Source organism: Mauremys reevesii, linkage group 2 (genome assembly GCF_016161935.1).
Source record: "Mauremys reevesii isolate NIE-2019 linkage group 2, ASM1616193v1, whole genome shotgun sequence".
Taxonomy (NCBI): Eukaryota; Metazoa; Chordata; order Testudines; family Geoemydidae; genus Mauremys; species Mauremys reevesii.
Window position 1 is genome coordinate 50,139,684 of NC_052624.1, and position 26,667 is coordinate 50,166,350.

The 26,667-nt window shown below is 40.5% G+C and overlaps 1 protein-coding gene across 2 annotated transcripts in view; it reads left to right on the top strand.

Annotated features, from left to right (window-relative positions):
* NXPH1 (neurexophilin 1) overlaps positions 1 to 25,429 on the top strand; it is a 167,897-nt gene extending 142,468 nt beyond the window's left edge. Inside the window, exons 4-5 of one of the 2 annotated variants that reach the window (XM_039521517.1) lie at positions 23,267 to 23,341; positions 23,614 to 25,429. In XM_039521517.1, coding sequence (XP_039377451.1) covers positions 23,267 to 23,341; positions 23,614 to 24,375 — 837 coding nt within the window. In that variant the 3' untranslated portion in view covers positions 24,376 to 25,429. The remainder of the gene's footprint in view (positions 1 to 23,266; positions 23,342 to 23,613) is intronic. The other variant, XM_039521518.1, reaches the window with a different exon arrangement.
* Positions 25,430 to 26,667: the final 1,238 nt, after the last annotated feature.

Here is a 26,667-nt window from a genome sequence, read left to right on the forward strand (position 1 = left end):
AAAATAAATATGGAATGCCAAAATACTATTGATACAGTCAATTTTCTATCAAGAACAACATTACTGTTTTCTCCTTGTTAGCCTTACCATGTTGCTGTACTTATTTCAGTACTGCTTGTTTTCCCCCCACATTCCTGTAGTTGTAATTTTTCACTGTCTCCTTTTATACAGATGTATTTTATTTCTTGTTATTTAATACAGCTGTGTGAAAAATGTCACATCTCAATGATTTCACACAATGGTCACCATTAAAAAGTCAACATTTCCCAACGGGCACCACACAGTGGTATTTGAAGCATCACATTTCTATTTCTGACTCCCATATAGAATGTCAGAGTGTTAACTGTGGGCCGACGTTAATTTTTAAGGTCTCAATTCAATAAAGCATCACTATTCAGGACAGCCCTTAAAAATGTGCCTTAGCCCCTTTTTAGTACATAAAAGTTGTCTGAATTGGGGGCTAAACGATGAACAGTGAAGGAATCAAATGTGTTTTGCTGTGTTTATGAAAACCTGGAAGATAGACTTTTTTGCCCCACATTTTTTGGAAAGGCAAAAAAATAAAAATGGCCCTAACATTTTTGCTCATTTTGAGTATTCGGTAAAGTTGTCAGATGCTTATATACCATAGAGAAGGGTGCTGTAAAAACACAGAGAGAGTATTTCAAAGCAAGGGAACAAATTTCAAAGAGCAGGTTTGTCCTGGTTATTTTTTTAACTTCAGACTGGCAAATAGAGTTAAAAATGAAGCTGTAATAATATTGCATTTCACTATGCATAGCTGTTTACAGCAGAAACTCTATGAAAAAGCAATACACTCTGCCATTGTTAGGGGTTTTTTTGCCTAGGAAATTCTATGGATCCCTAGTCAAGCACAAAGTGACTTGCTGAATTTTCTCTCCATTAGATCAACTAACAGACCTGAGCCGTTTAGCTCTTACAGGCCCGAGCTAGTATAAAATGGTGTGATTTTATACTAGCTTAGGGAGGGGAACCCTTGTATCTTTGGTGTCCTAGTGGGGTAAGTATCTCACAGTTTGTTTGCAGCTGGGAGTTTGCCTTTAATGAAGCAGCTGTGCATGGTAATACAGATAAATAAATAAAGGCCCAATCCTGGAAGCCTTTTGCAGGTGGAATTCATATTGTGTTCATTGGGTGTTCTGGGCAAGGAGGGCTTGCAGGACAGGGTCCTGAATAAATATATGTTTGCTATTGTGATATTAGTTCTTGAAATTTCACACCAAGAAAGACTCTCCATATGTGAGTAAGGACAATAGGTGGCTTGAGGCATGTGCAGACTCCCCAAAATGTGAACAGCTCTAACTTGTTTTTGCTGAGAGGCACCTCTGAGCATTCTGACCTCCCACTTGTTTCTGTTGACCAAAGGAAGCACCACAGTCTGATTTAGAGGCATCTGGGCGGCATGTGCAAGATTAGGACCTCTGACACTCAGACTCTCTTGGACACTGCTTACATCTACTGGTGGTAGTCTCCTTGGTGTCACTTACATACCAAGGAGCTGGAAGTATATAAAGGAGACTAACAGAGTGGGCTGGGGTTGAAATTACAGCACCAAAAGTGTCACTTCTGAATCTAGCCTTCTGTCTCTAGATTTCTGGGTGAATGGGCATGTCTAGGAAGGCAAGGAGCCAGCCAAAAGACCAGAGAAGGGCTCACGTTTGGCTCCCAAATGCAGGGGCGGCTCTAGGTATTTTGCCGCCCCAAGCACGGCAGGCAGGCTGCCTTTGGCAGCTTGCCTGCGGGAGGTCCCCGGTCCCGCGGATTTGGCGGCACGCCTGCGGGAGGTCCTCGGTCCTGCGGATTTGGTGGCACGCGTGCAGGAGGTCCCCGGTCCCGCGGATTTGGCGGCATGCCTGCGGGAGGTCCCCGGTCCCACGGATTTGGTGGCACGCCTGCGGGAGGTCCTCGGTCCTCCAGATTTGGTGGCACGCCTGCAGGAGGTCCTCTGAAGCCGCGGGACCAGTGGACCCTCCACAGGCATGCTGCCGAAGGCAACCTGCCTGCCGCCCTCGCGGCAACCGGAAGAGCGCCCCCGGTGGCTTGCCGCCCCAGGCACGCGCTTGGTGTGCTGGTGCCTGGAGCCGCCCCTCCCCAAATGGACCCTTGCTTCTGTACCAGCCGTGAACATCTTTGTGTGCACCTCTGAGTTGTAAAACAGTAAAGCAATCCCAGACCACATCCTCCTTCTCACCACCTCCAGCACTATCCCCTTCTTCCCTACTTCCCAGCACTTCCTCCAGCTCAGAGCGGGATTGGAAAACTACAAACTAAGGTGACTGGGAAGAAGGGAATGATTTTGAGCTGAGTGATCTGAGAGCAGCCACCTTCTTCTCCTTTAAAGCTTCAAAGCTATAGATGGTCACTCCAACAGGGTCCCAGGATGTTGCTGGAACATCCAACCAGTTTGAAAACTGGCTCCCTTTGGGGCTCAGTGAGATGAGGCAGGGAAAGGAGTTCAGAGAGGTAGAGAGGCAGCTGGTTGCCTTAGCATGACTGAAGGGTTGTGAGATCAGAGACCTCTGGGATCAGGGCAAGGAAGGCTTGGAGAAGCCTTTAGCAGGAAGCTATTCTTCCTTCATAAAGCAGCAGCTCAAGAGAGAATGGGAAAAGGGAATCAGTATGTGGCAGCAAAGGGATTCCCATTCTGTGGCAGTATGTGGCAGCAAAGTACCTGTATAGCATGCTATTGTAAGGGCCAGATCCAGAGTCCATTGAAGGTCATGGAAAGGCGTTCATTGTCTTCAGTGCACTTTGGATCAAGCCTCTGATGCAGTCCAGTTTAAACACATTGGTCACTATTGCCTCTGTTGTGCTCAGTTTCTTAAATTTCAGTTAACAGAAGGAATTCTTTTAAAGATTGATCTCACTGGTTGTCTGACTTGATTGGTTTCCCAGTAAAAGCTGGAAACCAGTTGGGATGCAGAAGATGCTTTCATGATGGAGGAATCACTTAAATGGGAAACTCAGTGCAAGGAACAGCTGATGATTGTACACTATTTTCCATCTATACAGTTGGCTCTTTTTTTGTTCTTTCAGCACAAATACACCAACGTGTTGGCAATAAAGCCTGGCTGAATTTTCATATTGGCTGCAAACTTGATCATTCTCAACTGATCTTTAAAAAGGGCATTTGCTCTTCCCTTTATTTGATTTCCATCGCAGTTATAAAATTAATCTCCCAACCCCCGGCTGCAATGAGCTGAATCAGTCAGAGTTCAGTTTCTATTTTGGCATAAAAAAAACACTTTTCCACAAAGTTACTAGGAGTTGAGTGCATTTATTTATTTATTTTAAACAAAGCTCTTGTCGTTTTGTGCATTTCTATTTTATCCATGTCATTTTGGTTCTTTTGTTTTATACTTCACATTTTTTCCACATCCTTTTTTCTTCCTTTCAAGCCTAGTTTATAGTCTTTGACAGGATTCTTTCTATGCTATCTGCCAAAACATCTGTTCCTTTCCTGAATAAAAGGCTTCCTTCTCCAGAAAGTGTCACATAGGTCCACAAAAACAGTAAACCTTTCTTTCTCAAGCCGACTTTGCCAATGTTAGACCAGTATTGAGAAGCTTTATACCCTTGTCTGTCTTGTCTCATTTTTCATTATAAGTAATTCAGGGAGTTTATTGGAAAAATGACTTTGCATCTTTTGAATTTCAACATACACATTCATTTTCAAGACCCAGTTTTAGATGTTTGTACTTTCTATTTTTAATCCTGGATTTGTTCCCTGCATTACTAATCAAAGCAGACTTTCTTAGTATTTTAAATATCCTTTGTATTGTGGAGTCTATGCCTAAAACTGATCCCAGATAAACAGACTTTTGTTTTATACTATCCATCTGTGTTGGTAGGACCACTTTTATATTGGAACTTTTATTGAGTAGCTTCTAATACAACTGCCTTAGTCACATCTTTTGGACTGATTTCTTGATGATGCTACAATTTTACCTCTCGGGCAGCAAGAGTCGCACTTAGAGCAATGAGGTTTGCTCTTGGATTCCATCTGTGACTGACTAGTTGACCTGGGTCAAGTCATACAAAACTTCAGTGCTGTGGTTTGCCCATCTACGAAATGGGAATAAGACTAGTTACCGCTCTAATAGTGACGTTGTGAGTTTGGTTTATGTTTATAAAATGCTTTGAGAATCTCAGGAAAATTTGCTCTATATGAGCAAAGTAGTAAAGTTTTCTCATCCCTCAGTATGGTGAATTCCATCTTCTCTAATAATTTATCATGCTATTTTTAAATTTATCATGCAATTTAATACAATTTAAATATTTGTATTTCTTCAATATATTGAAAAAAATCCATCCTTTTCTTTTTGTTTTACACAGTAAAGGAAATGAGGACATTTTTATTTGGGTTGTTCTGTGGCCTGATTGGCTTGTAGCTTGTTATTTAGACTATTGCCTCTTGAATATATTGGTATTTATTCTATAAAGAGGTGGGGTTACAGGTGGGTTTATTTCAAGTTCCTGCAAATAACTAAGACCTAATAATGCAAATAGTCTGGGGGTAGATGTCAGAAAGACTGTTCTCCTAAGAGTAGCTGCAGAGGTGTTTTAGGCTGTGCTGTAAGACATTTCAGTCTTCTGAAATTTTCAAGGTGTAAAATCCCACAAAATTAACTGATGAAAAATTCTGTGCAAACTCTGATTGAAAAAAAAATCCCCAATTTCATCCACCTTATTTCTGGGAGAAGTGTGTCTCTATTCTGAGATGGGAAACAGTGGTACTGGGATTTCCCTGATGAACTTCACCAACTTGTCAACCTGTAAGAGGGCAACCACAGTAGTTTCACTACATTCTCTCATATAATGTCAGGGCTTTCCTCTGTCCCCAGCAACAACTGGTAAAAACCACCTGCTTCTTAAGTAATTTTTGTTACTAATGGAGAAAAGTCCCAGTACAACCAGGAAGCAGGGGAGGAAAGATCCCAATACCGATGAGAATAGAGAAGTAATAATGTACATTTTAATATAATGTGATATTGACTGGGAGATTCAGAAACCATTGGGCAGATTTAGGTCTTGGCTACACCAGTAAATTATTTTAAATTAAACAGTAGAAAAGCAATGCTATCTTCCTTGTGGCTGGAGCTGCAATCTAAGCAGTCTTTACATGACCAAGCAGGGAAGTAACTTCCATTTTACCCTTCTATGTGGACAATTAACATCTATCCTATGAGGAATCCATAGACTTTTAGAAACATAGTAGCATGCTGTAAATTGTGGGACAATAGTAAGTAATCTGTCACAGGATCCTTTAGAAATTTTTGTGTATATGTATATTATGTGTATACACTGCAACAGAGTTGCTGCTGCACACGCCCTCTCATAACTAGATGTGGCATTGCAGCAGTTGTGTCTCAGTTTCCCTCTTGGGTTCTTTGGCCTATTCTGGCTATAGGGGTGGCCTGATCCTCTGACATCTTAAAGAGTTTGACCCTTTCTCCACAGGGCCACAGAGTTCTTTAACACGCCCAATAGAAATATAAAGACAACTGAATCTTCAGCCCCAATCAGGCTCAGCTGGCCGCCCCTCTTCCTCTTAGGTGAGCCTCAATTATAATGCAAAGACCTTTTATCTGTCCTCAGGTTCCTGTGCCTCACCTCACCGCATAGTCTAAGGCTGGCCCAGTTCTCCACTTTCCCATGGTTTCAGGCAGGCCTTCATCCCTCAGCAGTTCCTGATTTTCCATCAGGCTTCAGGAACAAACTGTCTGCTTCCTGCCCTTCAAGACTTATTGGCCTTCTAATAGGCCCCTCCTCAGAGAGAGAGAGAGAGCTCACTACATCCTCTTCCCTGGATCTCCTCTCCCAACTGACCTTCTCTCTCCTTTTTAAGTCCATCCCCTCCCCTTCACCTGAGCATACCCTCCCTAGGTGCAATCAGTGAGGTTACTGGCATTCTCAGGCTCCCATTAAACCTTCTGATGCCTATGCTGGGGTTAGATGTCTCACACATACATGTATATAATGGAACATTATTTACTAATATATGAAAATACTAAAACCTGAACTATGTACCAGCTTCTGCTGGCCATTTGTGAGAGGACATCAATTTCCTAGTTCCTAAATTCTGGTTGATCTCTTATTATTACTTAAATTTGAGATAAGGGTAGACTATGTGCTCTGTAAGGCTAAGCAGTCAAAGCAGAGGGAATTTGAATTAACTTCTGAGGTCATGTAATTAGAGCCAGAGACATGTCTTTGAGAAACAGTGGCTCAATATCTTTGCAACATGAAGGAGTAATTGGATCGGATCAGGGGAAACCATGGTTCAGAAAAACTGAAGTAAGGCATATTATAGATTTAAAATTAGTTGCATTTACTAAGATGCCTAGATTTCTTTCTAGAAATGATGCAGTCAAGGAGGCAGTGGAGAAGAATAATTATGAAGGTCTTGTTGCAATCACTGTGTTATAAAATGAGGATATGCATTTGAATGCGAGGACTTTAAGCTGGTGCTTGTATTTTATTCCTTTAACCTTCTATCTTCTGCTAAAATGGGAAAGATAAAGCATTTTAAATTGGTAAAATCTAGTAATGTCCAAGATAAGTCAAAGAGAATCAAAATAATCTTGATTCCATTTATTTGCCCTTTAAAGTCCATTTTTAGATCAAGGAATATTGGCAACTACAGGCAAAGTGGACTTTTGACCACTAGTAGATTATCCGCAGTGGAATATCTACAGAATTTTTCCACTGGATCTCAGGATATACATAGGCTACAAGGAACAAGCATCAGATTCCAAGGCCAGAAGGAACCATTGTAATCATCTGGTCTGACCTCCTATATAACACAGGCCATACAACTTCCCTGAAAAAATTCCTAGAGACTCTCTTTTAGAAAAACATCTAATCGTGATTTAAAAATTGTCAGTGATGGAGAATCCTCCCTGATCCTTAGTGAAGTGTTCCAGTGGTTAATTACTTGCAGCATTAAAAATTTATGGCTTATTTGCATTCTGAATTAGTCTAGCTTCAACTTCCAGCCATTAGATTGTGATATACCTTTCTCTGCTAGACTGAGGAGCCCACTATTAAATATTTGTTCCCTGTGTAGGTACTTTATAGACTGTATTCAAGTAACACCTTAACATTCTCTTTATTAAGTGTACACATGCAGACTCAACCCTGCCGCGCCTCCTGCTGGTCTCTGTCAGGAATTAGCTCATCCAGCTTCTGTAGCATCCTCTGCAGGCCAGTGATCAATCCACCTTACTGCTGGCCCCCATGCCGCTCCCAGGACCCCTGGGGTGCTGACCCTCTGGCAGTAACCCCTCAGTCTAGGGGCCTCCCCACCCAGGGGAACCCCCACCCCCTATCCCCACCTTGCCTCAGTGTAAGGCTACTGCCAGTCACCAATTAGCCCCTGTTCTCTGGGGCAGATTGCAGTGTATGCCACTCATCACTGGCAAGGGGGATTTGGGCCTGCTATCTCTGTCTAGCCTTGGGCTGTCCCCTACAACCACAGTACCTGTTTGGCCTTGTACTAGGCCACAGCCTGGGGGGTTTCCAGTCTGGAGCTCCCCAGCTCCCTTGGCCTTCCCCCAACCCTGCTCCACTCCCAGTACCTTGTCTCTATCTCCCTGCAGCCAGGCCCATTTCCCTCTACAGCTAGAGAGAGACTGTTTGGACTCCTGGCTCGCAGCCTCTTGTAGGGACCAGCTGGGCTCTGTTTGGCGTGTGGCTGCAGTTCTGCCTGATTCCCCCAATCAGCTCAGTGGCTGCTTTCTCCTGCGACAACCCTTTCCTAGGGCTGTTTTAAGCCCCTCCTGGCAGGAGTGGGTGTCCACCCTGCTACATTAAGCTAAATATATTGGGCTCCTTGCATCTATCAATATAAAGCATCTTTTCTTATCCTTTAATCATTTTTGTGGCTCTTCTCTGAACCATCTCAAGTTTACCAATATCCTTCTTGAACTGTGGGCACCAGAACTGGACACGGAAGTCCAGCAACAGTTGCATCAGTGCCAGGTAAAATAACCTCTCTACTTTTACTCAAGACGCCCTGGTTATGCATCCCATGATCAGCTGATGGGTTTCCACCAACAGAGGTTCTATTCAATAGAAAACTAAAAACAAAAATGCCTAATTTTGTAGAAATTGATGTAACTGATAAAAATGACTTGACTATGTATAAAAAACCTGACAAACAAAACTGTTAAACAAAAGGTTTAATATGACAGGGGGTCATGAGAACTTGAGCGTTTGCAGCAACATGATCATGCCCGTATCTATGATGGGAAAAACTTGGTCAAAAAAGGCAGAGGTCTCTCAAGAATTGGCTTCTAGGTCCTATGAGATTTTCACTGCTGAGAGACTGATGTACAGATGGAATAAGAGACACCTTCAACAAATCCCAGGCTGAAGGGAAGACAAGGAGACAAGACATGAGATAGGAAGAAGGAGGAGTTCAAGTCTTCGGAGATGGAAAAGCATGGGAGGTACTTAGAATCACAATGTAGAGACTGAAGCAATGACACGAAGATCCATGAAACTGAGCAGGCGCACCTCAAAGACTAATAGAAAATTGTTAGTGCATTATTAGGTTTCTTTACCTGTATATATACTGTTGTGTATTATGTTTCTTCATGTTTTTTTGGAAAGGAGAGCTGTGAGGAAATCTTTTAAAGAGAGCCATACTTGGGAGTGGGCTCCACCTAGTCTGACAGAACACAAGGCAATGCCATGATACAAAGAGTCTCACAGACAGCAGTCAGACTTCACGGATAGTCTAGGTCTTACATCTAATAATAAGCATCTCTCTCAGCTTTGTCTAAGTCTCCTTCATAAGAACCCACAAATATTACAGTTTACACTAGCTGAGGATCTGGTCTCACCTATTTAATTATAAAAAATGCCTATTTGCAATTTTAGGTTGGGCTCACCTGAATTGCAGGTCACTTAAAATAATCTTTAAATGAAATCATCACCTTAGACCTATAATAATTTGACATCCCTCATTTTCAGGTCAGTTCACAAACAGGAAAAGCTCAGGCAGTAGCAGGGCAAATTTCCAACATGTGTTTCACCCATGAAATGATAATTCTTAATTTACTCTTGAATGGGTGGCAATCTCAGTGCCAGTTCTGTTCTTTCTCTAAACAGATTACCAGGAAGAGCATCCACTGGCAATTGGGTGTTTGTGATACAGAAAGTGTCTGTTCGGAAATGGACTATGATCACTAATTGAGTTCACATATACTACTACCCATCAGCCAATAGACTGTTGATCACTATTGACCTTTGCTGTATTTGAACTGGTAACCTAGAGCTAAGGGTCTCTAAATCATTATCAAACATCCATGCCACATCCTCCACTATGCAGTGTTGTTTTTAACCATACACTGTCAACAGGAATCGGCTCAGAAATGCCAGTGTTAATTAAAATCTTTGGTTGATATTTTCAGACTAGATGTGGATACAGCTGTCTTACTACAGGTGTCCAAGTCTGAAAAACTGGGTCTAGTCTTCCAAGACCTCCAGATGAGAATTCTGACTTGAAGCCAATGGCAGTTCCAGTCATCAAGGGATTATGGGATTAGGCTGTTTTACTGACAGTTCTCTCATCAGAAACAGAACTTGTGAATCTTGGCAGTTACAGTTCTTAGGAGGCTCAGTGAACATTTGTTGGTTTCAGTTTGTCTAAAGTTCCCACCTCCTAAGTGCCAGGAAAATCCCAAACAACTCAAGATTTGTCTTGTGTTGGGTTTTATTACAAAAGTTGTACATATCATTAACAACATAATGCTTTTGCCTTCGTGTGAAGTTTCAGGTTTCCGTGTGAAGCACAGAGAAGCAATTTTCTTTTAGTCATTCCTGAATATGATTGTGTTGTTCTGGGCTCACAGTTTCCCTCCCTGGCTTATATTGTTCTTAGATAAATACTGGCGGCTTTCAGGCTTTCATTTAATCATATATACCATTGTGATGGGTTTCTTATAGTTTCAAATATTGGCCTACCCTGAGCTCAACAGGTAAATAATCAGGATTTTGCTAGTAAAACTATGCAATAACATTCTTACAAAACACACACTTGGTAAATATGTGTTTTCTCTGACTGCACTTAACATTACCAGCCACCAGGTAGCGTACTGTTGTGTGTAATCATAGTTAAATTGGTATTAACCTGGTGAAAACAGTTTCTTATGGATATGACAGTTGAGTGGGTAGGTTCATATCCCCAAGGTGTATGTGTGTGTATATACATTCACATACACACCCCTTGGGGATATGAACCTACCCACTCAACTGTCATATCCATAAGAAACTGTTAACTGGTTAATGATGCTTAGATACATGTATACTTAACTTGTTCATTTACTGTATCAAAAAGCCACAGCTTTGCTTTATTTCTTATAATAGATGGTTTGCACATACCAGATACTGTTTTTTAAGATCCAGTTTCTATCCATATTGCCACTGATCAAGTTTATCTAAGATAATGAATTTGGTTTCGGTTTTGAGCCACTTTGCTTAGGAAGTTGAATACTGTGAAAAAGATTAATTTACAAGAAACCAAATAGCTTTGTTAAACAGTATTATTCCAGGATTCTGAACCTTTTGTGTCTGTTGATAATGGGAGGTTGCGGCCCACATTTTAAATTTCACAAGGGAAAGACACATGATCGGAAACGTATTTTGAAATGTTTGATTCTAGAAGTTTGAGACAAATATTCTCTTTAGAAATAGAGTTCCCTTCAGTGCCCAGTGAATTCAACTGGAGTCCTTCCCTTGACTTAAGTGGGTACTGGACTTGACCCATACAGGTAAAAAAAATAAAAGCCAGAAATGGAAAAACTTTTTAAATTGACCCGCTTTAAAAATAGAAGATTAAGTTAGAGAACTCTGGGCTTAATCATGCTCACCTAACTCGTGTGATTATTTAAAAGTCAGTGAAGTTAGTTATGTGAGCAGGGTGAGCAAGATTTAGTCTTTTGTCTATATTTGCAGAAATCAAATTCAAGTTCGATTAATTACATGACAATCCAGTGGAAACCGTGGGTGGAGGGGTTTGCAAATGGCACTCCCATGAGCAAGCAAGGCCCACTACACCCTGAGGGGATTGACTTTGAGGGAGGGCAAATGGTGTTGGCAACTACTGCTCTTGGCACGGCTTTCAGCAGGGGGAAAATCCCTGAAAACTGAAGTCAGAGATTCCCAGGGTGTGAGCTAAATCAGCAGCTTGTGGCTGCACTGGCTGGTTTTCTGCTCTTTTTATTGCCACAACTTGCCTCTGGGCTGGCTTTGTGTCACCAAAAAAACTTGTGGCCTTTTCAGTTCATTTAATCTGGTTTTATACCTCTACCAAATAATTTAACAAACTTCTTTTCCATGAATGAACAAGACAGTGTGATCTATTGGGTAAAGCATTGGATTGGGAGTCAGGAGATCTGGGGTCTATGCCTCACTCTGCCACTGTCCCACTGTGTGACTTAGGGGAAGTCACTCTTAGGTTTGTCCTTCAACCCTTTCTCTGTCTTGTCTGTTTAGACTGTAGATGCCTTAGGGCAGACACTGTTTCATACTATGTATTTTGCAGTTACTAGCACAATAGGGTCCTGATCTCAGTTGGTGCCTCTAAGCTCTCACATAATATAAATAATAATATATACCATTTACTATGGATAATGAAAGAGACGATAGCAGCTTTCTTCCCACCAGGCAAAATGGAACTGCTAAGCATGGATATTTAAATGAAATGCTTTTATCAGCTCATTGAATGTTGTTTAGAAAATATATTGTAATGAAACTATAAGTCTTAGAGTGAGGTTTTTAGTATTTTTTCAAAGCTATGTTTTGTATCAGTGGTTGGCAGGTAACAAATGAAATTTTCTTGCTCAAGTTATTTTGTTTTCCATTGCTGCTCAGCCACAGAACTATAGAAGATGAGACCATAAAAAGATACTTTTTGCTTTTGGACAAATATAGGAATATATCAATAGATTATGGTCTTCATCCATTTTTGACGAGGTAACTTGAATGTTTATTCTCTTAAAGGCAATCCGCCAAAATCTGGCATCATTCACTGCTGTGGAATCCCCTGGGTATAAGTGGCTGCACAGCTGTAAGCCTAGACAGAATTTGCCCAAATGACTTCAATGCGGCCAAACCAGAGATGGTCAAAATGATTTGTGGTCAAATAAAAATCAACTTAAACCATTGCTCAGAACTCAAACATGAAGTTGTTTTTTTTGTTTTTATTGTTCCAAAAATTCTATTTTCTCCTTCTTTTTCATTTGAGGACCCCTGCACTTCCCGGTTTCAGGTGGAACTGCTATTCCACAGGAAAGTATTTTCAGATCTTCCCGACATGCTCTAATCTCAAAGCCTTGTCTTGTGAGAATTCCATCTTAATTTTATGGATGCCTGTGGTTTTCTAAGGTTCAGCTAAACCTCTAAATCCCACACATTTTGTGGGTTTCCAAATAAACCAAATATTGGCCTGCATGAAAAGGCCAAACAAATCCCAATTTGTTTTACACATATGAGTAGCCCCTGTGAAGTCAGGTTTGAATACCAGATTACCATCCCCTTTCCCACTCTATTTTTCCTTCTTTCTAATAGAAAAAGTGAAGAGTGAAGATACCACAACTTTATTAGGACAGAAACAACATTTGTTGAAAAATATATGATCTTTCAGCCACCAGTCATTTGGAGGAAGCACCTAGGACTGGGGCACGCCTCTATAATTTACTCCTCTGGACCAAGATTCCTTGGGCCACATTGTGTTCAGCTGCTTCATGTGTAAGAGCAGGGCTCAAGAAGTCTCCCCCTGTTCTTCACAGCAGCTGAGTACAACAGAAGTAACTGCAGATTAGACATTTGGAAATCTGTAGAATTTAAAAGAGAAAATATGAAGAATTTATGAAACTTGTGCTCAGGCTTTGATAAAATCTCATTCCCAGATTCTCTGGACACATGAGCTGTGCTTGGCACAAGTTTACAAGTATAAAATGACTGTGGTATTTGCCAACACAGACATTAAATAAACAGTATTTAACCCATTGCCAACCACTTGGGGATAACTTGAGAATGAAAAGCCCTGTATCAAATCTGTTATGTTGCAGTGCCATAACCACTGACCTCCACACAGCAACCCTGACAATTATACTTACTGTCCAGTAGCTGGATGTGCTGAGATAATGTTCATATATTTCTTCTTAAGTTTTTCCTTTCATTGGGAACAATTTTTCATAGAACAACCTCCTTCAACTTATGTGTCAATGCCCTAAGGCCTTTTTACTCATCTAGATTTAAATTAATGACCTCACTGATGGCAGCAGCAATTGAACCATCGCTCTCAAGAGCCAAGAACCACATATTGAATTTGATTAATACTGCTGGCTACTAATTTTCACTTTTAATTAGGTATGACACTATTGTAGGAAGAAAGTACTGCAGTGCATAAAACAAATAGCATGCATCTACAGCAGCATTCTACTGTATGGCCCCTGACCTGTTTTATTTAGTTGGGCTGCTACTGAACATTCTTCCACAACATCCACTTAGACTGATAATGAGAAAAATACCATTAGCCTAAACATTTACCTGTTAAAGTTTAAGGATAATCTAGTGTGAATAAGTACTTTGCCAGACAAATGTTATTAGATTACATGATGCATGTACGTGTATCTAATGACATTGGGTACTGTCCTTTATCTCTTTGATACATTTACTGGATGAGTGTCATGTGACAATAGTGAAGAATCACAGAAAGACCAACATTCTAACACAAGAGGTTGTATTATCCCTGAAGCTACTCATGTCTCTGCTTCCCAGTAGAGGTTCTGCCTCTCTGCTGCTTGGCTTCTTGTTATGGCATTAAAGAAACAGCACTCACGTTCTTTCAGTGGAGTTTTGCTAGATTTTGACATCTACACAGCAACTGAGCAAGTAGAAAGCAAACATACTTAGCAAAGAAAAAAATTGACCCTCCTCATTACATCCCCAAGGATTGGAAGACTGTGCTAATAGTGTTCACAAGACAATGTTGCAAGAGTATTGTGTACCCCCAAAGGCAGGGGTGGCAGGTTTGCAGAAATTTTGGTGATGCCCAGAACGCCCAGAGCCCGCCCCCCCAAACTCTGCCCTCCAAATTCTGCCCCCACCTGCCTAAAGCTGTGTGAGGGAGTTTGGGTAGGGGGAGGAGGTCGGGGGTGCAAGCCCTGGGCTGGGGCAGGGGAATGGGGTGCAGGAGAGGTGCAGGGTGCAGGCTCTGGGAGGGAGTTTGGGTGGGGGAGGGTGTGTGGAGTGCAGGCTCTGGGAGGGAGTTTGGGTGCTGGGTGCAGGCTCTGGGCTGGGGCTGGGGGTGTTGGTGGAGGAGGAGGGTGAGGGGTGCAAGCTCTGGGAGGGTATTTGGGGGTGAGAAGGGGTGTGGGGTGGAAGTGCAGAAGGAAATTTGTGGGCCAGAGGGTGTGTGTGAGGAGGGGGTGTGGGTGCAGGCTCCGGAAGTGGATGAGGGGTTCGGTGCTTACCTGGGGCACCCCTTCTGGCAGCAGCTCCTGAGCGGGGCAGGCTGGGGGGTCTCTATGTGCTTCTGTCCCCAGGCACCACCCCCACCGCTTCCCATTGGCCGCAGGGGCATTCGGGGCAGGAGCAGTGTGCAGCAGCACAGCCCCCTCACCCCCCACAGGCTGCAAGGATGTGCTGGCAGACACGTGGAACAAGCATGCTGGAAGCTGCTCAGCCCAGCTGAGCTGCTGGGTGGCGGCGGGAGCCCCTGGGCTGTTATAAATGGCCCAGAGGCGGCAGGCAGGGATGGGGTGGAAGAGAAGGTGGGAAACTTTGCTAGAGCCGGATCCCAGAGCCAGGAATATTCCTAGTGCCCGGACACTATGGCCCATAGAACTCCCCGCCCATGCCCCAAGGGAGACATTTTGGAAAGCACATAGAATTGAACTTCATTGGAAGTTGGGCATACAACTGTCCTTTGTGCCTTTGGAATTGTACACATCTATACATCTATTTGTATACAATAGGTAACTGCAGATGAAAACAGATGATTATTTATAACAGGAATACATGTGCTGGCCATAGAGCTACCTCTTGTGTATGTGCCTGTTTTTATTTACGCGTGCCTACGATGGTTGCACAATTTAGGTGACCATTTTTTAAAATTTGGCTCTCAATATCCTTGACATGAAAATGACACATTCTATCAGCATTAATGGCTACTGTAACCTTATCAAATAGCAGTTTTGTGCTACTTCATGCAACTATGAATAATCCACTTATCAAGCGGATTAGTTATATGAATATTCTAATGCTTCTCTACAAAAAATATGGTGCAGTAATAGACTACTCACATTGACTCACAAACAGCAGTAATGGACTACTCACGTTGATATTAATATGGGAGCTTTTTAATTTTATTGATTCATGGAAAAGTTTAACAATGAAGAATGTGGATGTGGGTAATTAGTAATATATTACTAGAGGACAATGTTTTGCACTTTAGAATACTGTCACCTGCTCAGGTCAGACAGCACAGAACTGCTATTTTCTTGACAGCCGTAGAGTCTTTTTCACCTTGTTCAGCCTACCTATGTGGTTATTCACTTGTGTGAAAAAGATCATCTTCTTGAACACAGTATATATATATATACATACACACGCACATATATACACACCGTGTTCAAGAAGATATATAATCAGACTTCAGTACAGATTTTTATTAAAATATTGCTCTGTGGCCTTTCAGCTATATTCTAATTTTATTTAATATTTCTTTCTGCATGTATGTAGAAAATGGCAAGCCAATATTAATAAAAGAGGGCTTACAGGAGTGAGGAATGAGAGCAATAGATCCTTGACAAAAGTTATTTACCTAGCTAGAGTTTCATTTGAAAGTTAACAGAACTCTGTGATGCCTGTATAAAGCAGTGGTTTTAAAACTCTGTTAGACATTTTAACCCACTTTAATTTATTCCATGAAAATTTAATCCCCTGCTGAATGGAGCTGGTATGAATTTTCAAAAGTCATAATCCACTGAAGTGAAAAATCTTTAATGATGACATAGGCGCCAGGCTTCAAGGGTTTAGTTTAAATTCTTTCTAAAAATGTAAAACAGAGGGCAAGAGTTAATAGGATATTTCATACAGTTACATTTCAATCCTCCTCCAAATCTTTATAAATTCACTTGCACCTCAGCCATTAGAACCATTCTGGCTGAATTTCTCACACTTCTAAGGCAAAAATGAAGAGCTATAAAATCATAATGTGAGGAAGTACTCTGTGTATTGTAACTCAGTTTTCTTTCAGTTTACAGACTATTATATTGCACATGATGGCATAATGTCTTCTAAACTGAAAGAGAAATGACATGGTTTACAAGCCAAACAGCATACATTCTGACATAATTATTTTATCATGCAAGAAAATGAAAACAAACTACACAACATCAGACACTTTTCTAGCTCTTCTGCTGCTGTGGGAATTTTGCCATTGAATTTAGTGGGGACGATTTGTCCCTTAAATTGAAAAGTTATTAACGCTCTGTTAAAATTGTTCCATAAAAACAATTGTAAACATATTTGTACTTAATCAGTTATTTGTTTTTATTATATTATAGGACATTATACCTGTAATAGTCACTTGGGGCCATATTTTAAAAGATCTTTAGGGACCTGGATATTAAGGGTGGAAATAACTTCTTTACATGACCATCTGCATTAATACTATATGTCAGATTTTTTGATGAAAACCAAAAATTTTCTGCACAAAGCAGACATGGTCTGCAAAAAATTTTGTTCCATTAAAAATCCAATTTTCCATAGGAAAACAGTTTTAATGGAAACAATTTTGACTGGTCCTGCCCAAGATATCTCTGACCCTGTCAGCAATGCTCAGACAGTATTTTCACTAGTATGGATGACTGCACATTTCCAGTGTGTAGTAGTTGGCATGGAGGGCATTCCTCAGCCTTAGGTCTCAGAGTATTTTTATTGTCATATTATCTTTTATTACCTAAGTATAATTTTTTATGCTGTAATATCAATTTCCCCTCATTCATGTGTTTTCTTCTCATGACACATCAAGGCAGAGAAATGTCCTGGTTCTCTTCCAAGCCCTTTTCTTTTCTAACCTCTTGGTTATTTACTTAAGAACTATGAAACAACTTGTAGAGCCACATCCTCAGCTGGTATAAATGGAGCTATGCCATTAATTAATCCAAATGAGGATCTGGGTCTTAGAGTTTAGACACCTTCTGCAACATTGTTTCTTAGGGATCATATTGATCAGTGTTGATATGAGAAGAACAAGAAATGTGCCTTTTGTTTCCCAGGAATGTGCAGTGACATCAACAGCAGAGGATGTTCTAGTGGATTCAGTTGATCATGTGCATTGAGAACTGGAACCTCAGCATGGTGTAACTAACTGAGGTAGTTTCTCCTGCAGTGTGCCATTAAATTGAAACTGTTCTTGGCGGAATCATCTTCCTTGTTTATGGATAAGTAATGTGCGTAGTCTCATGCAGCTACTTGACTGAATATTATCAGAAGATGGGGAATGGAATGCTTAATGGATGCCCCTGCTCACTTATGGCATTAGAAAAGTTCAATCAAGAATACTCTCTGAGGCTGCATATTTTGATAATGTACAGTCAACACATGCACCTCCAGCCATCTGGTCATGTAGCAAGAAAGGCTTATAAATAAAAAGATAGGACTTTTTATGTGAAATATTAATCAGCAGGACCTTTTGTTTAAATGTGTTTTTCCTCTGCTTTAAAAATATGAATTTGTAATGCATCACAAGGCCTCTTCTGTATTTCACTCCATCTATTATAATCATCTCTCTATCAAATTCTAATGTCAATTTCTTTGTTTAAATTATAATTTGGAATGCCATTGGCATTAGTTTGTGTGCCAACCACTCACTGTGTAATATATATTCATAGTAACAATATTATCCAGCACTTTCTCTTACCCAGTAGTATTCTCTTACCCTATACTACTCATATGGCTCTAGGCTGAGCCACTACTACTAAGCTGATCAAAGTACAACAGAGTCCTAAATCTTCAGATCTTCCCATCAACCAATAAACAAACAGTAATGTTTATGGGTGGACATTGGATCTAGGTGAGAATTCTGAGTGCTTGTGTCTCGTCATTCGAGCGCCATTTAGACCTATGTTGTGTTCACATTCCTGTACTAGCAAAGTACTTGAGGCATCTGGCCAAGGAGTCAGAATTCTGTGTTGCTCGACACAGTGAATATGCAAACACTGAGGTGACAAATTCCTACTACAGTATGCCAGCCAAAATTAACTTGGGTTTTTTTGATTAGTTATTTACCTGAGGAGAGAAATTTCCTACCTTGAGTATTAGATTGTTTGTTTACAGTTCCATTTGCCCTCAAGTATTCATACACTCAGAGGAATAAATACATAATTTCTAAACCAATACTGTAATTATATATAATGAACTGTAATAGATCTACAGTATAATGAAAGACTAAGAAATCAAGAGTCATTTTGCACCACTTGGATTTTTTAAAAAATGTATCTGATCTCAAGCATCCAGGTTTGGCCTACAGTAGGCAATAGATTCATGTGCATGAGGGATGTCTTTAAATTGAACCCCAAAGGCTTTGAGGTAAATGAGTTACCCTCTCTTAAGGAGTCTTAAGTGAGACAATAATACTCATGAAAAACACATCTAATGAAGTTAATGTCTAATCAGTGACATCTAATGTCACTGTGAAAATTTCTTCAGTCTCTAAAAGGATCAGACAAAGACTGGAGTGTTTTGTTGAAACTCAGTGAAACTGGACATACAAATCAATTCCATAGTCATGAAAATATACGTTGTCTCCATAATATAAAATTTGTATATTATTTTCACTGAGAGCACTGTCCAAAATTACAAAAAAATATATTGAACAGCAATTTGTCATTATTCATGGGAAAAGAGTGACCAGATGATAGTGTGATTTCTGATACCAAGAGGGTCTAGTGACTCTATCTAGAGGAAATATGCATTCTCCACCTAAAAGGCCTGAATCAAGGCCCATTGTATTCATTGTGAGTCTTTCAGTGACCTCAGTGGGCTTTGGATCAGGCCCCCAAATGTCTTCTACTCTTTGTTGTAGTTCCCTTCTGCACACCTGAAACCCCCCACGATTGTAATCATTTAAAAATTTCTGGAAGCATTTCTTTGTTGAAGAAAAAAATTGGATCTTTACTTCATTAATGACATGCATTGTAGCAGGTATACCTGTCAGCATTTCATACTTTTCCTATTACTATTTGTATTATGGTTGTGCCTAAAGCTCCCAATGAAAATCAGAGCTCCTTTGTGCTAGGCACTATATAAACCTATAGTAAGAGACAGTCCAAAGAGCTTCTGGTGATAGAAACTTAAATCATAGTACAGATTTTGGAAATGTTGTGTATAGTACAACCCAAATAAATCTTGACACTTACTGTGATGTTGATATAGGTCCAATGCTAATTATAGGGAATACTACAAATCCCCCATCGTGCAAAAACTTACCCAAGTAACTTTCCAACTGAGAGGTGTCCCACTGAACTCTACTGCAGTATGATAAACAATGCAGTGCAGAACATATCAAGAATTAAATGGCACCTGATATATATTCCGTGAGATGGGGGGAAGAGAAAGCAAAATGGATGGTATAGTACATGTATTTTTGAACTGTATGTACATGCTCTAGGGATGAAGACATATTCACAACAAATTAAAATACTTAATTTTTTTTTGCATTTCATTGAGTATTGGAAATTGGTCCTGTTTTCATGATATTTTTAAGCTAAAATGGGACCATTTTCAAGTGCAATAGTTTTCACTCAGGAAACATGCAAAATGTCATAGGTTTGGATGTTTTCTTACAATTATGTTACAGTTTTTGTGATGGTTTTGAGATGGCTGGGTAGATGTGAACACAGATATAACAAAATCATAAAATAAATCCTGCTTTTCCACATGGCTGTATTAGCCAAACTATGTACTACATGGTATGCACATCTGGGGGGGAATATATGTATAGTTACAACACAACACAGTAGTAGTATGGGGAAAAGCTATAGGGTTGAAAACAAGATACTATCATTTTGCAAATAATACTACTTTGATGAGCAATGAATTGTATTGTTAGCCCTTTTGGGTGCTCTTGTACTGTTTAGTCAGACTCTTTGCTCAGATGCCTGACAAAGGAGGGCAGGAGCAGGTCTTTAATCATGAATGCGGCCAGTTACCCAAATAGAAAATCACAGAGGTCTCAGGGCCAACCGTGTGACTAGAAGCTCTTAAACTATTACAAAATCAATGAGAGTAACAATCAATTGCGTTTGTTAGGTCAGATATGAAACAATGTGTCTTGCTTGGAATCTGAAACTTCCATTTAAACTTGAGATATACTAGCTTTTAAAACACTCATGATTTGTAGCCGACAGCAAGTATTTCAGAAATATCCACTTCTTCTCCAGGGTGCTTGGTTTTATGTGGTCTAAAAAAAATGGCTTTTCTTTAAAATGAGCTTTATGGTGTTAGATCCTGTTATGTGGGAATTTGCTGTTTAATCCTTTGAAATGTAACTCACTGGAACACAAATGTTTTTTAAAAAAAGGAAGGAGAAGAAAAAGCAAGCTGCGAGGAGAGTAAAATATGACAATAAGCAATTTATTTCCTACCTTCAGATTGCAGGCAAACTAAATCTGCTAGTTAACTGCTTAGATTCAGACTGGCACATTTCTTCTTTTAACCACATTTCTCCTACTTTGCTCTCACTCCTCATAAGCCTCTGCAAAATTATGTTCTAAGTCTCTCTCCCCGTGATATCTTCATTGCTGCTTCATTAACCAGTGCTCCATCAGAGCATTTCATTACAGCCTCTCTCCTTGCTCACTGCGTTGATGCTAAGACACAGATACAAACCACCTATCATCTGCTAGGTGGTATTTATCCTTCCTGCCATTCAAAAGATGGAAAAATCATCCAAGGGATAAATCGTAAATAAAGAGCACATTCTATTTATTTCTTCTCTTGGCCCTGTCCCCACCCCAACTTGAAAGGCATTGGTGCTATTCTGCTAATACGCTGACTGACTTATTTTTTTTTAAAAAGGCTGTCATCATACCTGTCATCCCTTCATGATGTTAAGTATTCCATGTACCATGTCTGGGAGGGGGCGCAACTACCCTGGAAAGAGAAATCTGGTCAGCAACACAGTTCAATTCCATGTTCATCAGGACATGGAAATATCTTTGTTATATTCGCTGCCTTTCTTTACAAATATCTCTAGATTGCACCAGCGAGAAGGCTTCACGCTATACGTGTTATCTTGTTTCCACTGAGTTTCAGGGAGTGGGGATATGTCCAGTTCATTTTGATAAAGGGAGGAAGCATTTATAAAAGCAAACAGAATAATGGGATGGCTCTTAAAACATCCATATGATGAAATTACCAGCCAGGGCTGCTGTGATGCTCATTGTAGCTAGGCAAAGGAGTTAAGAGCAGTGACAGTCCACTTACAAACCAAGACTGGTCAGCTTACCCTTCAGAAAGTATGACAATGTGTACTTTATTTTTAAAGCTAGAATGGAAAAATGAACATGGCAACTTAGGTCTTTTTTCTCTAGTGCTGACAGATGTGAAAAATTGGCCCTGATGTTTTTAGATGCCTCAGGATTTCAGGACAAGGGTTTCATGATTTTTTAAAACTTTGATCTGTATTTTTGGACTGTTCATTTCACTTAGATAGTCTCACTTTTGTAATCTTCACTTTAGGAGTCAAACACTCACTTGGATTTCTGTGTTGTATAATTCACTTGTGAATTATGGCTTGGGCTGCACGGTGGTGCAGGGATATCAGGCACCCTCTCTGCAGAGCCATTGCATCCACTTTTCAGATAGGTCTTGGGCAGAGCCTTGGCTTTGCTCCTTCTCAGTGTGTTGTGTGGCACAGCTGTACCACTGCCTTTGGGAGCATACGTTATGCTGGGTATAGAGCCAGCACAGCATACTCCTTCTCTGTAGAAGCAGGAGGACCAGGAGGGAAATGTGACTGCTTAAGTCAGTCCAGGGATAGCACAGCAATGTGCTGCCTGACATTAAAGCAGGGCTCATGGAAAAGCTGTGATCAAGCCCTTTATTATTCTCTATTATTTAAATTGTAGTATAGCCTAGAAGCCCCAATTAGTCATAGAGTTTTAAGGCCCGAAAGGACCACCAGATCATGTAGTCTGACCTCCTGTCTATCACAGGCCATCACCACCACCCAGCACCCACACACTAAACCCAACAACTGAAATTAGACGAAAGTGTTACAGCCCACAAGAGACTAGACGGTTATGTGCAACATGCAGAGAATAGAAGAGACCAAGGCACCCCAGTGCTTGATGCCCTGCAATGACAGGCAAATGATAAAGTGCCGTATACCCGAATAATCCTGGCAAGTGACCCGCACCCACACACTGGAGAAAAGGCAGTCCCCCTGCCCCCAAGTCACTGCCAATCTGACATGCCTTCCTGACCCCACATATGGCGATCAGTTAGACCCTGCGCATGCAAACAAGAACTAGCCAGCCAAGCCTCTGAGACAGAGAATGCTCAGTGCCACCTCAGAGCACTGGCCCTCGCTGTCCAATGTCCCATCTCCATCCATGGCCATCCCTGATGCTTCAGGGGAAGGTGATAAAAAAGGCTCAGAACAAATGTGTGTGGGGAATCCTTTCTTAATTCCTGAAGATAGATGGCTGAAAACCTGAAGTGTGAGCTTTAGGAACATAAGATATAAATCAGAAGTGAGCCCCAGGATCCCAGCCCATCACCAGCATCAGGATCAGAGACCCCAAATGTGCTAGGTACTGAATAAACACGTAAGGATTATTCAGACAAGGGGCATTTGCAGTGGAAGAACTGCATTTATACAGGTGCAGACTTCTAATGCACATTAATACAGTAGGAGGTTGCAGCAGCATAGATACATTGTTATTACTCCTTCAATGCAATAACCACCCCAGTAAAGTGAGAGCCATGGCATGGCATGGTAAGAAACAGTATCTTCCTTAAAGAGTATATAAATTCAATTCAAGCCAAGGCACAACCAGTGAATGTGACAAACCAAAGGGAAAAGTGGGGGAAGGAGGGAGCATGTGGGTATTGAAAATAAGATCACATGCTTACACACACTTGCTACTGCACACGCTCACTATTGCACAACGTGGTTGTGATGGTTCAACAGCATCTTATTTTTTTTTTTTTAAATCAGAAAAATCAGCTATCCCCAACTGGCACACAGAAACAATCGTCGATTGTTGGACTGCTTGCTGACTTCACATTAGAAGTAGGTTTTGAGCTGGAATTTGATGGGGCCTTATGGATTAATTCAGAAGGGCATTGTATGTGTTAAAGAGAAATAGATTATGACCCCTTGGAAAGACAACACAAATTATCTTTCTGTTCTGTTTTACTTTGAGTATAGAGTATATACTTCAGCTCATCTTTAAAACTAATTTTAACTCTGTTTAATTCTGAACTCCAAGCTCTTTGGCCTCAGGTGGGAACAATGGGTTTTGTAGGTACCTATCTCAATCTGATCTTTTTTTTTCCCCCCAGGTCACATGTGCAAATTTAACAAATGGCGGCAAATCAGAACTTCTAAAATCAGGCAGCTCCAAATCCACACTAAAGCACATATGGACAGAAAGCAGCAAAGACTTGTCCATCAGCCGACTGCTATCACAGACTTTTCATGGCAAAGAAAATGATACAGATTTGGACCTGCGATATGATGCCCCAGAAACATATTCTGAGCAAGATCTCTGGGATTGGCTGAGGAACTCCACAGATCTTCAAGAGCCTCGACCCAGAGCAAAGAGACGGCCCATTGTCAAGACTGGGAAATTTAAGAAAATGTTTGGCTGGGGCGACTTTCATTCGAACATCAAAACTGTGAAGTTAAACCTTTTAATAACTGGGAAAATTGTTGATCATGGCAATGGGACGTTTAGCGTTTATTTCAGGCACAATTCCACTGGCCAAGGGAATGTATCTGTGAGCCTGGTGCCCCCAACCAAAATAGTGGAATTTGACTTGGCACAACAAACAGTGATTGATGCCAAAGATTCCAAGTCCTTTAACTGTCGCATCGAATATGAAAAGGTTGACAAGGCCACCAAGAACACACTCTGCAACTATGACCCTTCAAAAACATGTTATCAGGAGCAGACCCAAAGTCACGTGTCATGGCTCTGCTCCAAGCCCTTTAAAGTAATCTGTATTTACATTTCCTTTTATAGTACAGATTATAAACTAGTACAGAAGGTGTGTCCTGATTACAACTACCACAGTGACACGCCCTACTTCCCTTCAGGTTGAGAATGAACATATGTCTGAGACTGAAGCCTGAGGAATAAAAGAGGTCATATGACAGGGCTGTTACCTCAAAGAAGAAGGCCACCCCTATTGCCTGGAATGTGTCTACACTCTGCTGCTGCTGTCAAATGGCTGCAAATATGTTAGTGGAAAACAATCTAATGTAATTTCTGCCCAGTCAGCTCCATGTATCAGTCTAGTTGTAAATCACTATGGATTCGAAATAAAACCACACAGACATGCACTCTTTTCAGCTCACACATATTAAGATTCCTGTTAACAGGGCTTTCTTTGTCTGATACATAATGTTTCAGGATAACCTATCATCAAGCCAAAAGGATTAACTAGACAGGGAATGGTTTCTAACACAAACTGTTATGGAAATCTCCTTTAAAGTCTTGAATACATGCCAATCAATAATTCCCACTCATGCATTCTACTGCTTAGACTAGCTGTACCGGTAAATAATACTATAGGAGTAAATGCTTGTTAAAATGGGGAAAAATGTGTGTTTAGAGTTCAGTATTCCTTATTATATGAACACAGCAAAGCATAGTGACTTTTTTTCCAGCATACAGTAGGCACATTCAAGGTGGCGTTAGGTGGCTCTTTTTCTGTGGAGGGAGCCTATTACTAGTAAAGATGAGCAGACATTTGGAATTTACATGTGGGCAGATGTTATGGTTTCATATTTCTTCACTGAACATTTAAATTGGCAGAGTTGAGACCAGCTGAGCTACTTAAAAACTCTCCAACTGTTCTGCAAGAAGGAAAATGCCTGTTAGACAACATGTAAGTTATAAGTGGCTGTCTTATCTTTATTACAAATATTGTAACAAATTCAATATCCTAGTCTTCATTTGTATGAATGGTTTGTATTGTACATAGTTTAACCAGTGTTATTTGAGCTGCTTATCAATATTAACTTGTAATTGTCTCTCTGCTTGTTATTGGTTAAAAACAATCAAGGAAATGAGGAATCCATTTTATCAATGTAGCTGTAAACTCCATTAAAAAGACAGAATTATGTACAAAGCATTTATTCAGCTAAAGTATTGTTGAGAGCTATACATATAAACATTACAGTCTGTCTGTATTAAGATATTTTATTTCCAGACAAAAAATGAACTGTACATAAAAATAAACTACTTAAAGTTGAGTTTCAATATGTACTGTGTAGATGGTGGTTTAAATGGTCCAACAGGAAGACTATGCTCAAATTCCATCATAGTTTTCAATCTCGCGTCTTCAAATTTGTGCAGAATTATCCAAAGCTGTAGCACGCAGGCAGATCTCAATGTCGTCACAGGGCCTTGTTGACTTCAGTGGGAGTCATCCCTCAAAGAACAATTTGCAGGAGCAGGGCCTAAATTATTATTAGTCATAAATGAAAGCAATTTACCAATTTAAAAATGGGAAAAGTTGTTCTCTCTGTGTGTGCACAAGTCTGCCTTTGCCTTAATTATAACCTAGAGTAGGCACAGACCTCCTTGTATGTAGTGGAAGAGTTTTATTCCTCTAATAGGAAAGCAGTTGATTATACATCATTTTTGTGTATAGTGGCACACTTTGCCCCCAGCTTCCAGCTATCCAACCACAATAACTTCACTGGTATGTTTACACCTAATTGAAGGCTGCATTGAAAGGATCTCAGATTCCCTTTCATTTCTCGTACGATTAACATTTGTGCCCACCCACACATGAATTTTATCCTTCGCTCCTAGATGGCTGCCAAAGCTGTGCTGAGAAAAGTCTATGCAGGAAACAAAGAGAAGCCTTTCCAAAGCCCAGACATGCACTTCTTTAATGCTCTGGAGATTCAAAGGTCCAAGAAGTGAGAAATCAGAGACCACTTCCAATCCCATGTTGAATTGCCTGGGACTGAAATCAAGATCCTAGATTAATCTTTTGTCACCTTAGCCCTCTTACTAAAGAATAGTTTGAAAATGAAACAAATGAATAAAACTAATGACAAATGTTTACACCATTGACTATAAGTGAAGGAGAAGCTTCCACAGTATCAAGTCATTAACTCCTTGGAAAAAATATGATAATGGAAATTATTTCTTCATAATACGAGAGGACAATCTTATCACCATGGATCTGCGAACTCTGCACAGCTTTGGAGAAAGAGATGGTCCAAGCCATAAAGTTCAGATTCTGATTTACATTTCCACAATGTCTGGGAATACGCAGAGCCAGGATTTTGCTTCAGCTCCACCTCTGCTAGTAATTGTGAATAGACTGCTCGTGATTCATGATTTGTGTTGTGTGAAAAGTATCTGTTCTGCATGT